We start from the raw sequence: 13,597 nt of genomic DNA on the forward strand, positions 1-13,597 counted from the left end.
TGGAATCAAGAAGTGCCTGAAGAGCCATGTCCTTTGGTTTGTTCCCAGAAAAAGCACCAAATTTCACCCTGGAGTTGCAGGACTGATTGCTCAGCGCTGTTCCTGTCACCTTCTGTTGATGGCACCATCTCTCCTCAGTACTACTCGTCTCTGCCAGTCTGAAGTAACACTGGGACAACTGTAGAGATGAAGCTAAACAGATGGAAGCCAGTGTCACGCTGACCTTCTTCTGGGCCTGACTCTCCACCACCCAACACTTTGCACCACCTCAAAGAAGGTGTAATGCATTTCTGGACTGGGCAGATGCATGCAACACCCACTTTGCAGGAGTTGCAATGGCCATGCAAGGCACAGAGCAATGGTAAAGCAAGATTTTGGGTCATCAGTGACCACAGAGATCTCCAGCTTATCTCACATTGCATGGGACACCATCCTATGTGGTCTTAGATTGGTTTTGTATCCAACTGGTCATGTATCCATATTGTATTGGTCATGTGATTAAAAGGGAGTGATAAAGCCACTACTCATCTCAGCAGAACCAATACATGGCACATACTTTGGCTGCAGCTTCTCCTACTCCCCAGAATCATGCATGAGCCAGAGCTGGTCTGTGTGCTGCAAGCCAACTATTTGCATCTGGTCCAAGGGGCCAAGGAGCAGGTATGAGGCCACCATCTGACACTGTAAACACAGGAGGTGGAGCTGTAAAGATGCAGAGCTGTCAAGGTGGGACACGTAAATCTCAGGCTCAGTCTGAAAGACAAGAAGTTTGAACTTGAAGACAAGAAGGCAGAATCCATTAGACCCAGATTGAAAGGACCAGGGTCCTCTCTCTTGCAACAGAAGACCCACACAGAGGCACAAAATATACAAACCCTACAAACACAGATCTAATGTTTTTCTTCCAATCCTTCAGTATTTAAAATCACCTAGGATGCTACCTATGGCTGTAGTCATGACAAAACATTCAGAACTGGACAGGCTTCTTGGCTGTTGGTATTGTCTTAAATGCTTTGGCACACAGGAACAAGTTACATTCTGTACAAACAGGCTTAATTTTTTGAGACATCAGTGATCACTCCTTAGGCTTTTGTTGACCATGGTCCATACTGCTATGGTTGGTATTAGTGACACTTCAGCAAGCAAACTCCTGCTACGTAATAACAACTGAAAAAGCTGCAAGTGGGAGCCAGAAACAGAACTGGGATGCATTTAGGTGCTAGAATAGCCACAAAGAAATTGATTTTTAATATAACACTGTCAGACCTATGTGTATATACACATAACACAATATTTACAATAAAAGAGACAAACAGGAGGGCTCAGACTCCATAAGTGAAGCAGAAGTAAGTGTTGTCTTCTCTTCCTAAATGCTCTCATTTTCACATTAACGTCTTCCATCTGTTTGGGATCTGACCTCAGCAGCTCGGCCGGACGTATTCATCTTCTTGCCCATGATGTTCCCATATAAGGTGATCTCTCTTTGCCCGTGGAGCCTGATTTTGATTTGCTCAGGTTTCTTTCCACTCTGATTTGCTGGCCTCTATGGTCGAGCTCTCTCACGGTTTTGCAAGGCAGTCATCCATACGGCAGTAGCTATAAAGGGAGGAGAAAGTCAGGAGGGAGTAATGAAGCCATGCCTGCACATCTAAAGAGCTCTGGACAGTTTATTTGCAGTCTCCATTCTCTTCCGCACATTGCCTCTGCATGATGCCTTTTCAATAAGCAGTTTCCATAAGCCTTTCCCAAGCAATATAAAACATAAGCCCTATCCAGACAACTGGATGGAACTATATGGCCAAACTGTTACAATAACACTCATGTCCTTAGGAAACTTTGCTTGAAACCCTGTATCACTCTCCATGCAAACTAACTTGGGAATTTGGAAAATGCCCCCAGAATTATACAACAAATATATATGAACACTGGCCTTTGATTCTGTAAGATTTGATCCAGATACCACAATACCCCAACTAAGATAATTTAAGACAAGTTAAGCATCAAACAAATATCTCAGTTGCTTCCTGTAATATTTACCCAAGGCTGCACTGAAAGCTGTCATCTCTTTTATGTCTCTGAAGATTCTGTTGTGATACAGAGGTCAAGACACTGAGCTAAGCCCTCATTTTTCTTAAGCAGTAAGTTTGAAAATTCAGACACCACTACAGACTGTAAATATCAAGCAGCAGGCGGGCAGCCTGGGGTAGCAGTATGGCTACTTTGGGCTGCACATATGAATAGCACAAAACCGCTGGAAGAAAGGATCATGAAAACATACAACTTTAAGGATGACACAGGATCCCCCATGCTTTCCCCAAGTTGGGAAGTCCCATAAAACTGGGGTCCAATGTATGATTTTGCTCCTGCCTTCAATCACTTGAGCTTTCAAACAGGTCAGCAAGCCAGAGCTCAGCCAATCCAGTTCTAATGACATCTGGTCACGGAGGTCTCCTTCCCCAAGGGCCAGAACGATCAGACTTCATGGCTTTTCACCACGACAGAGTGTAACAATCTCACCATCTTTTTTTCTTACCTTGGCATTTTCTAAAGTTTTCAGACATCCTTCCTCTTCTTTATCTATTCCCTCTTTAACGTTACAGCGACATGAGAAGAGGGGAACAGTCCTTTGCTTCTTGGAAGGTGTAGGGACTGAAATAGTCTGATGTAAAGGAGAATCTCAGAGCAGCACCCTCCCACTGTACCCAGCACAGATCCCTCTCCATCCTCAGCACTGTGGGCACCATCACTCCCTCCTCTGCAGCAAGGTCTGAAGGAAGGATGTGTATAAGTATTTACGGAAACAGTGTTTCTTCAGCATTAAGTGGTGGATCCACATCCACCACTTCCTATTACCTATTAATGCAGTCTACAGGGAGCAGACCTGGCCCCCAGTGCCTCCACAGGAAATTCTGTTTTCATATGCTCTCTCTGTGTATTCTATATGCTCAAAATACTCATCAGAAGAAAAGTGTAATTGATACCAGGAAAGCATGTCAAGGGAAAGTAGATCTCTTCTGGGAAGTTGTAGGTAAATATGATTCCTAAAGGTCAGTATACAGACTGAAAGCACAAAGGAAACATGATCTGGTTTTAAAGTTCAAACCCAGGAGTCAGGAGACTTGGATTATGTTCCTGGCTCTACCACAGCTTTCATGCACAATCAGAAGCAACTCATCCATCCCCCCTATAACTTAGTTTAGCCAGTTAAAAGCTAGGACACCAATGCAGTGTCACTTTCCAGGCTTCCCGCAAAGACCAGTAAATCAGTATTTTATGAAGCGTTTTCTGTTCCTCAGAAAGAAAAAAGGAACTAACCTAAGATAGACGCAGTGCTTAGAATTGCAAAGTATTACATTTATGATTGCTATTTACTGAGTCAAATTCTGCAGTGATTTACAACCTGTGCATTTCAATTGGCACCAATTTAATATGACTCACTGCATATTTTAATCCATCATCTGTGGACTCACATGGGATTCTAAGACTATCCAAGAAGCTAATTGCAATAGCAGAGGCTCCAAAATCCACCTATTTAAGGTCCAAGCATGGGTTTTGAAGGATGTGCAACAAAAGACTTGCAGATCAAGAGATACCCGTTTCATGAACAACTGTCACTTTAATATATAGTCTATTTTTGATTGACTGGTGTTTTTGAGGCTCCCATCCCTGTTTCAGATTTAGTGTAGCTAGCTAGCACTACATATTTATCGCTACTTTGAGGCACACTGACAACTTATGTTCAACCCTGAGCAACATAAATTCGCCATTTGCCCCTCACGAAGCCTGGGCACGGAACCGGCATTCCTGTTCCACAAGGGTCCTCTGTGCATTTTTCCATTTCAAAGAAATGAAGTAACCATTCACCTGATATGTACATCAGCCACGCTTGACACCTCTTTATGCTGTCAAAGACTGCCAGAAATCTTAATTGGGTAACTGCATCAATCTGTTTGTACATCTCCTACACATGCGACAACAGCCTCCCTCTTAAGAAACCGCAAAGCTAAGTATATACTTTAAAGGGTGAATCTCAAACCTATTTCTGCTGCTCCTTGCACCAAGAGCACTTGTGCTGTGAAGAAGCCCCACGAGAGACATGGCCTGTGGCGCGTAGGCCCCAGCATCACCTCCAGCGACCACAGCCATGCTTCCCACAGAGCGAAGCGGCATCGACCCTGCCCTACTGCGAAACCCAACCCATGTCCAGCGATGGTGCTGCCTCACACCGTGGCACCGGGCAGAGCCTGCTGCTGTGGCACCGCCACCAGCTGCCCTCTGGTCAGGAGCTGGGGATAAAAATCCCAATTCCTGCCCAATTCGGGGCAGGAAGGTGGGGGGGGAGATTGAGCTTCCCAGAGCCCCACGGGGCTGGCAAAACAGCGCGGCGGGAAGGGCTGCCCAGGGCAGGCCGCGGCGACCTCTCGGTGCGGCCTGCTGCTCCGCCTCGCCTCCTGTCAGGCCGCGGCGGGCTGCGAGGACAGCGAAACAAGGATCCGCCCTCCGCCGGGAGAACCCAGCCCGCCCCGCCGCTGCCGCCGCTCTGCGCATGCGCGGACGCCCCCTCCCTCGGGCCCTTTTCCAGCCGTTCGGGTGCATTAGCAGGAGCGGGCGGTAGCGTCGGAAGTGACGCCGTCGCCCTGGCCTGGCAACCGTTACCAGGGTAACGGGGAGGCGCGCGCGCGGGGGGCGAAGGACGAGGCCGCCCCGTCGCCTCAGGGCGCTGCCGGTCGAGCGAGGGCGGCCCCCGGCGCGCCCGGCCGGCGGAGGGGACCCGGCCGCCTCCCCCCGTAGTCTCTGTGAGGGGCCGGACCTTCCTTCGTAGGCCGCGGGGCGCTCCCCGCCCCCCCCCGGGCCTGAGGGGGGGGTGGCCGGGCTGGGCCCCGCCGAGCCCGGTGCCAGCTCACCGTCTCTGGGCTGCGGTGGGCCTCGCTGAGGTGGTGCCTTCACCCGCCTTCCCGACAGCCCCCAGCTCCCTCTGCCCGCCGAGGCCTCGTGACATCTCTTCTGTCTTTTCTGCAGAGGTTTTTCCAGGACACGATTATGAGTGATCAAATCCAGTTCATTGTTGAGAAGCTCAATCAGGAGCCCTTCAGGAAGAACTACAATTTAATCACGTTTGACTCCTTGGAGTCAATGCAGCTGTTGCAGCTGCTCAATGATGTTCTGGGGGAGATTGACCCAAAGGTAAGGAAGGCAATCAGAGGTGCTCACACATGTGTAATTGTGAACATCTTAAATGGGCCTGACGCAGAAATTTGCTTTTATTTAGGTCTGGCTCTGTATAATCTTGTGGCATGTTTGGTTTACCAAAATAGCTTGTATGAATCTTCCTGGAAATAAATGTGCCTGGCAAGGATCCTTTCTGTCTATACATCTATGTGTTTTTGGCAAACCAGGAAATGTTTCTTGGGCTAGGGATACTGGATCCCTGTCCCCCAGAGACTGATGACTGTATGTTTTCTCCTTGGGAATCAGGATACAGATCTTAACTTGGTTCATACTGACAACTGTCATGTTCTTAAGTCAAAAGTCAGGTTGTCTTGTACACATACACAGGTATGATCAAGAACTGAACCTCATGATTTAGCTGTTGCAGTAGATATTGAATCCCTCTCCTTTGAGGTTACCAGAAGTGTGTATAAGATCAGAAGGGATCGTTCATCCATCTGGGGCGCAGATAACGTGCTAGGATATCTGACTTCTTTGGTGGAGGTAATCCGTTTGCATAGATGAGGTCCCATGAACAGGGAGAATGTGTACCTAGAATAAATTTACTTGAATACACATGTTGGAGAACAATCCATTAGAAGAGAATGGAAGTTTGGTGATAAAAAGGGTGTTCTGTATGGAGCACCTCGCTTCACTGACATATCGTGATAAATGGATAAAGTCAATTCTTTCAGTGTTGCTAGTTAATTAACATGACTTGGACAAACAGTGGATAACTTTTATTTTTTTACTCTTTAGCATGCTGTTGACATTAGAGAAGAGCTGCCAGAACAAACAGCTAAAAGAATGTTGAGTCTTCTTGGTATCCTTAAATACAAACCTCCAGGAAGTATATCAGACTTGTAAGTATCTTTTTGTCTACAAATCACAGTAAAACATCTTTTACAGCTTATACAGTAACGACCTTTAATTTAGTAGTTGTGTGTATTTTGGACCTCGGCTATCCCAGTGGGTATGTGTAACGCCTTGAAGGCAGCTCCTCCCTTGTCCCTATAGAGTATGGTATAGGGGATGCCACCAGAAGGCTCCTGCAGGCGTAGGCTGCCCCTCGGGCCCTGCTGCAGCAGCTGCTATTGCAGAGTCAGCCAGGAGAGGGTGCCGCATGACTGGCAGGGTCAGTCCGTTCTCCATCCCTTTCAGACCAGCTGCCCGAGGCTGGATTGCACCCTCCTGCGCCAGGTTATAACCCAGAAAACCCACACTCTTCCCACATTGCCTTTATTCCCGAAGAATATCGCAGAAAAGGAAGAGTCGTTGTTGCTGGCTTTAGCCTTTTGATGTGTTACAAGATTTTTATTTGTTTCAAGGTAGCAGAATTGGGATCATAAATAGCAAACTGGCATCATGAGTGTTTTCTCTTTTAACAGCATTAAGAATATCATTAGGCAAGTGGAGAGGGAATGTCAAAATATTGCAAATTGTTTGTTCCAAGCCAGTGTTCTTTAGTTTAAGATTTATTGGGGTTTTTTGTTGTTGTTTTCGTATAGGAGTGCATTTCGCCAAGGGTTAGTTACTGGAAGCAAACCTGTAATTCATCCTGTCTTACATTGGCTTCTTCAGAGGACCAATGAACTCAAGAAGAGGGCTTACCTGGCACGTTTCTTAGTAAAATTGGAAGTGCCAGCGGAATTCCTACAGGATGATACCGTGGCTGACATCAACAAACAGGTGCCATTTTTCATGAATGCCAACATTTTACGTTAATTAATTAAAGTGCCAATAGGAGGAGGGATAAATGAATTGAGGAGTTAAGTTGTTGAGATAAGTATTCAAGTAAGTTATGTTAAGAGCATGTTGGAATCGAGGGTGAGCAAATATTTGTAATATGACCACCTTTCTTCCAATAACCATGAAATTGTATATTAATAGGTAGCATTGAATTAAGAGGTTTTAAATCCATTAAGTATGGGGTACTAAATAATGTTCAGAGCCATGCTGGCCAAGACAGATTTTTATTTCTTAATTTTTAAGCACTTTTTTTTCCTATGAACTATGAGATGGGTATTTTTAACTTGCTAAATTACCACTTCAAACAAGTCCAGAAAATGTTATGACCAAAAGCCAATGTCTCCTAACTGTCAATTGATTGTACAGTATTTAGTACCCAGTATTTGTATTAGCCTTATCCCAATTCTGCTTCAACCATTTATTTTTTTGTGAATAAGTAAAAAATGTCTTTTTCCTGGGCTGACATTCCTACTCATTATGTTCCCACTTCTTTTGTGAGCATTAACAATATTGGATTTATAACTTGGAATAACTAAGCAGAAGTAGCAAAGAGAGAAAGGAATGCAGATTGTATGTTTTTTCAGTATGTCACAGTCTTAATATGTGTAAATATCCAGCTCTATTATTTCCGTTACGTAAGATGTGTTCCTTTTTGGGATTACAGTAATATAACCATCTTATTAAACTAATACCCTGCTGATTAATTCAAAACAGAAGCTGGGGTAATATACTGCCTTAATGTAATTTAACTTTACAATACAAATATTTAGATACTAATGAGTTAAAGAATTGAGACTAAATTATTTAGATATACAGGCTTGCAATAGTGTCTTTTAAGAGAAACATTTCAAATATTAGAGTTTGGAAATCTTAGAACATGGTCAAGTTTTATGGCTGTATAGAATCAGCTCAAATGTACTTTTGTAAATTATCTAAACAAGATACTCAGAATACTTGCCACCTTCCCAACTGTGCTGTGATTTAGACATTGGATTGGCTGCAGTATATAATTTAAACAGCGAGCAACTTCAGGCATGAATCTAGTTGTCCAGTCTTCAGTGAGTTGCCCCCAGGTGCCAGGTATCTTTCTTTCCACTGTAGGTGTTCTTTGGTCATTTGAGTGTGTCACTTATTTCAGGTGCACATGGGGTAGCTGCAGCTTATTTGGTGAAAGTGAGAAACCTTCCCTTTGGTATGATCTGGCAAACTGCTATGCCCTTGTTTGAATCTTGCCATTGGTCTTGAAATTTTGTGTCCCAGTAAGGAAGACGTACTAAGGTCCCCTTTTGAAAGAGGTAGAGAATCCACACAAAGGAAAGTTGTTGGACATCAGCAATCATGAATACAGTTGCTCAGAGACTACCTGCTATTTCATGATTTGTTAAAGTACTTAACTTCTATAATGCATAAGTGATATAATGCAGGCCAGTTGCATTTTTACTCCTACTTTTTTGTAACTCATTCTTCATTGTCCAGCGTGTGCATACCTTATCATACCTTTATTTGCCATTTAATCAAGCTCTTTCTCTATTATTTTATCTTCTTCTCAGTAGCCATTTTATTGCTATTTTTTTGAATTCATTCCAGCTTGTCAGTGTGTGCCTGATATTGAAAAAACCAGAAATGAACAGAGCATTCTAGATGCTGGTTCCCCAGGGTTTTATAGAATAGAATTGGTGCTTCACTGCTCAGGGATATGATGCCTTTGTTTGAACTGGCCTTTGCTATTGCCATTTTGTGTTCAACATTCATATCAATTGCTCTTTCCAGGAAGTAAAAAATGACTTGATACTCTCTTTTTAGATTTTTCCGTCTCATTGAATGGCTGTTTCTGTGGAGATTATCTTTCCTTATATCTCAGCTTGCATTTCTCCAAGTTGAATCTAAATTTATTTCCTATCCATATTTCTAAACTCTTTCTGTCCCCTGTTATTTCTCTACCCACACAGACTTTCACACTGCCTCTCAGTTTAAGATTACTGGTGGGCAACGTACTGGTGTGGAAGTAGCACACTGTCTACTTCTTTCTAACTACCGAACTACATATATCAGTCTCTGTAATATACTGAGGGCATGATTATGCAATGTGTCAAAACTATTTCTCACATGTTAAGTCAGGTGTGCTCTTGGACCGCTTTGCTGGATTGAAGCCAAGTGCTCTATAAATTCCAAGCCCCGTTGCTTTGATCAAGCGTGTTGTTAGATCAAGCTCTTCCTTTGGGCGCTGATAAATTTATGTATGTGATATACATAGATTTATAGTAAGAGAGAATAATTTGTTAATATAGCATTGTCCATTTCAGATAACATCTTATCTTCCTGTTTTGAAAATACACTATGTATTACAAGGGAAGAGGTGAAAATACTGAAGAAATTGTGACACTTCTGAGTGTACCTTCAAATGGAAAACAATTCGCTGTAATTTTTTATTTTTGCTTTATAACTTGAGAAGATTTTGTGATGAAAAAATGCCTTTAATTCTTGTTCTCACCATATTTCTATTTCTATATTTACTGTCTTAGTAGAAAAGCAACATGTTGATCTGAAAGTCCTGAGACACAGAGCTCATTCTGCATGGTTTTTATTTCATTTTATAGTATGAAGAACTGATGGAAGCATTTAAAAACCTACATAAGGAGTGTGAGCAGCTCAAAACATCTGGTTTATCTACTGCAGAAATAAGAAGGGTAAAAAAATCTGACAAAATCACACAACTTTTGTTTAGGTTTTTTTTTGAATGTCAATTCTGTTTTTGTTGGTTTTGTGGACTCATTGCAGTGTGTAAGTTGCACAGGTCAGAGCTGGTAGGCACTGCAGCTGCCTTTTTGGAACTGTCCTCTGTTGGCAAACAGATTAGAAAGTCCTTTCTCATGCTTAGAACTGCGCTTTCTGAAGCAGATTGGGAAACAAGGCTGCCAAGACTCTGTTTGCATGATTTTCAAATATTAGAACTCCTTTTCCTGTGAATGCAAAGTGATAGAAAGCCTTTTGCTTTACTGATTTAGGGTAATAATTTCAGAGGGTGTTGAAAGAATTAAGAGCTTAAGTCAATAAAAATTATGATCCTGTGTGGCTAAGGTATTAAGTAAAGATATTTGCCCTGTTTCAGCAAAATATTTAAGCGTGGGTACAGCTTTCCAGTAAGACATATGGACAAGTTAAGCAAATGTTGAGATAAGGCCTAGATTTGGAGAATTTATTTCTCTTTTTCTTATAACAGTCTCTGGAATCCCGCTGTTTTAAGATAGGATTAAAGGAGAATAATAATTGGATACATGTTTTAGCACTAGAAAGCGTTTCTTTTAACACAATTTTAATACAAAAAGTGGCAGCAAACATCACTGGTATGCAACTTCATGCAAAATTGTCTGCCAGGAGGTGGGTAATGATGGTAACATTAAGAACATATGTTAGACTGCATCAGGTGTTGAATTCATGCTGATTTTTGCTTGGTTGTTTCTGTTTGCTTGTTTTTATTTTAGAGAAATCCACCTGCTTTTATTTTAAATGTTCACACTAATACTCAAGGATGCAGATGAAGGAATGTTAGCATAAAGAGAGTGGGAACTGGGGGGGAAGTAAGAAGAGAGAGATTGGAATCCTGGATGTTCTGATCATAGATCAATAAAATTATAACCACTTCAGTGTATTCAGACAATAATTCTGATTTTCATATTAATTTTAACAGAATTTAGTCCAATCCATATTATATTGTAAATAAATTAACATTTCTTTGTCTTTTTTTTCTGCTTTTTCAGGACATCAGTGCAATGGAAGAGGAGAAAGATCAACTCATCAAAAGAGTAGAGCGTCTTAAGAAGAGGGTAATAAGAGAAGTAACACTGTTACATTTCAGTGTCATAATTTTTGGCTTGCAACTCTGATTTTGGAATGCAAACAAGGATTAAGATAAACATACTGTATGTCTAGGAAGGAATCGAATAACTAATTGACCCACAGGGAATCTCCCTAGGCGTTCGTCCAGAGCTTTTAAGAATCTTGAGTCCGGTACTTTGCTGTCATTTCTGAGTAGTAACATGTATGGAAAGGAAGTGCTAAGTGGGCTTGTGAGACATATGATCTCTTTAATGTATTTCTCAACTATCTGACAGTAACATGCACTATTTATCCACTTGCTGTAGGTGGAGACAGTACAAAATCATCAACGAATGCTTGAAATAGCAAGACAGCTTCGCTTAGAAAAAGAGAGAGAAGAATCTTTGGCTCAACAGAAACAAGAACAAAAAAATCAGGTACTGACATAAAAGCATACCTATTAAAATAAATAGTTGTAGACATTTGTTTGGCAATCATGCATTTAAAAAAGTACATCAGGAACAACAGTACAGAGTTTCTCCCAACATCAGAAAATTAAATCCCATTTAAAATAGAAATATTTATCTACATTTTAAGGGAAGAGGCTTAACCCTGCAAGTTTTGAACACCTCATTCAGGGTACTTGGCTACCTCAGCTGCCACTGACATCATCGTGTAGCAGTCCCAGGAAATGTTCCATGACTTACTGTTGTAGCACCCAAAGAGAATTCTTTGTATTTATGGTAGTGAGCAAATGTGTTCCTTAGTTTGATTTGTATCGCTGTGCATCTGCACTAAGATTTCAGGTGTTGAGTAACACAGCAAGTACCTCAGCTTTTCACTGGGTTGGGGGAATATATATTCAGGAGCAACCTTGGGATTTTGGTCCCCAAATTTGAGAAAAATGACACCCTGGGAAGCACTGGAAGCAGCTGAAATCTGAATATAAGGGTGGGTTTTATTCCTGAGCTACGTTGTCAAAACAAGATATTTTAATAAAATCCATCGCCATATTGTTATATCATCTCACCAAATTCTTCTGTAGCATGAACTTCAACGCTGTATTAAAAGGGGAAAAAATCCCAGATTTCTAGTATTGCAGTCTATATCTGCATGTGGAATCAATGTGAATAATTAGGCTTTCAAGCTGTTGGGTCTTCGCTTGAACCTGAGAGAGATCACAAGTAAAATGAATATGATGTCCAGCTATTTCCAGTTCTTAGTACTCATCTCTCTAAATCACAAAAACGCTAATCAACTTGGGTGTTGTTTGGCAACAAACTTTCCAGCGTGCTCTGAAATCGGACAGTAGATTGCTGTGACAATTAAGCTGCATTGAAGAACTGCAGTATAAGGATAGTTACCTGCTGCAGTCCTGATTCTTGCTGTCTCTTTTTGTTGTTCTAATGTTCAAGCCACTCACATTTTTGGCTGAAAATTGTTTAATGAATTTCTGCCATAGAGAAAATATCACTTTGGAGTACAAGAATACTTTCCTCAATTAAAACTAGAGAATATCAAGTAAACCCAGGCTAATTGTTGAAAGTTTGTTTTGGCATGTTCCCTTCTGAAACATATAGTCACCAGATGCTTATAGCTACCTTCTTTTATATTTGGGGTTCTTTTTGATACTTTTTTGTTTTAGTTGTTTGAATATGCATTTCAAAGAAATGAGCTTATGTGTCTCCAATTCTCTCTCAAAAGTTGTTCCACGCAGAGCAGAGACTGCAAAGAGCCCAGCTCCAGCTGAAAGAGATGCATCATGCAGTAGTGGATTCAAAACCTGAAAGTAAGTAGTAATCTATAAAGGCTGGGGGTTTACACTTCTCTGTTAGAAAAGAAATAAAAACTGGATGACCGTCAGTAATACGGTACTGCCAAAAAGCATATAGGAACTTAAGAGAATCTAAAGAAAGAAATAACTTGTGTTCTAAAGGCACATGCTGGAGATTGTAAGGCTGAATGTGCCTTGCCACAAAAACCCAGGGAGACAATCACAAGGGAAGATGGTATCAGTCATATTTTTGAGGTCCACTTTTTAAAAAATCTTAAAACAGTTAAATACTGAATACTAACCATAATGCTCTGCAAGAAAAGAACAGTTGGAACTACAAAGGGTTGGAAAAAGCAGAAGCCTCTTACTAAATCAGAAGTTTGTCTTTCCAAAGGTTTTATGCGTTTTGTATTTGTAATTGGGCATTGTTGAAATACTGCCACTTAAAAATTTTCTCAGTGAATGTACAAATAAATTGAATACTATGTTTTATTCAGTGTAGACTTGTTTTTCTAGTTGCCTTCTATAAAATATTTGTTTGAAAAGCTTTAAGGCCTGTTTCTTATTGTAGTGCAATTTTGTGTTGGTAGTTTTGTATGGTACCACAAATAAAGCTACTTCCTAATTAAGCTTTTTTTATAGATCATGGATTATATATATTCATATATACACACACACATTCTTATATATTATTATAAGTATATATAATATATACTAGATATATCTATATTAAAGCCTATATATTTATATATGAATATATTTGTTTACATATGAAAATACTTTGTTCTCATGATACAGCTGTAGCTGATTGAGTTGTATGTTGCTGTATTACATTAATAACAGGAAGATTGCTTCTCCTCGTTTTCGGTGATATCTCAGTCTGCAAATAACCTCAGCAAAATAAATTATACTACTTGTGAAGTAAGTTAGTAGTCTATGATCATTTATAAAAATAGCAGGTGGGAAGGAATTGCAGTTACTAGATAAATATGTAACTAACTGTCTCCAATTTTACAACCTCTAGGTTCCTTAATCACTTTGAAGAAAATG

The 13,597-nt window shown here is 41.1% G+C and overlaps 1 protein-coding gene and 1 long non-coding RNA gene across 4 annotated transcripts in view; one reads left to right on the forward strand and one right to left on the reverse strand.

Moving 5' to 3' along the window:
• Positions 1-1,211: 1,211 nt before the first annotated feature.
• On the reverse strand, positions 1,212-4,511 carry LOC115345425. Its single transcript, XR_003924821.1, has 3 exons — positions 4,037-4,511; positions 2,534-2,767; positions 1,212-1,596 (listed from the first exon to the last, which is right to left on the reverse strand). It is a non-coding gene; the product is annotated as an uncharacterized LOC115345425 (long non-coding RNA).
• Positions 4,512-4,574: 63 nt separating this feature from the next.
• The window catches only part of IFT81 (intraflagellar transport 81), a 50,958-nt gene continuing 41,935 nt past the window's right edge, over positions 4,575-13,597 (forward strand). Inside the window, exons 1-8 of one of the 3 annotated variants that reach the window (XM_030026728.2) lie at positions 4,575-4,660; positions 5,020-5,184; positions 5,968-6,071; positions 6,717-6,897; positions 9,555-9,644; positions 10,716-10,781; positions 11,100-11,210; positions 12,478-12,562. In XM_030026728.2, coding sequence (XP_029882588.1) covers positions 5,041-5,184; positions 5,968-6,071; positions 6,717-6,897; positions 9,555-9,644; positions 10,716-10,781; positions 11,100-11,210; positions 12,478-12,562 — 781 coding nt within the window. In that variant the 5' untranslated portion in view covers positions 4,575-4,660; positions 5,020-5,040. The other 2 variants (XM_030026727.2, XM_041125669.1) reach the window with 2 other exon arrangements.

Source organism: Aquila chrysaetos, chromosome 9 (genome assembly GCF_900496995.4).
Source record: "Aquila chrysaetos chrysaetos chromosome 9, bAquChr1.4, whole genome shotgun sequence".
Lineage (NCBI taxonomy): Eukaryota > Metazoa > Chordata > Aves > Accipitriformes > Accipitridae > Aquila > Aquila chrysaetos.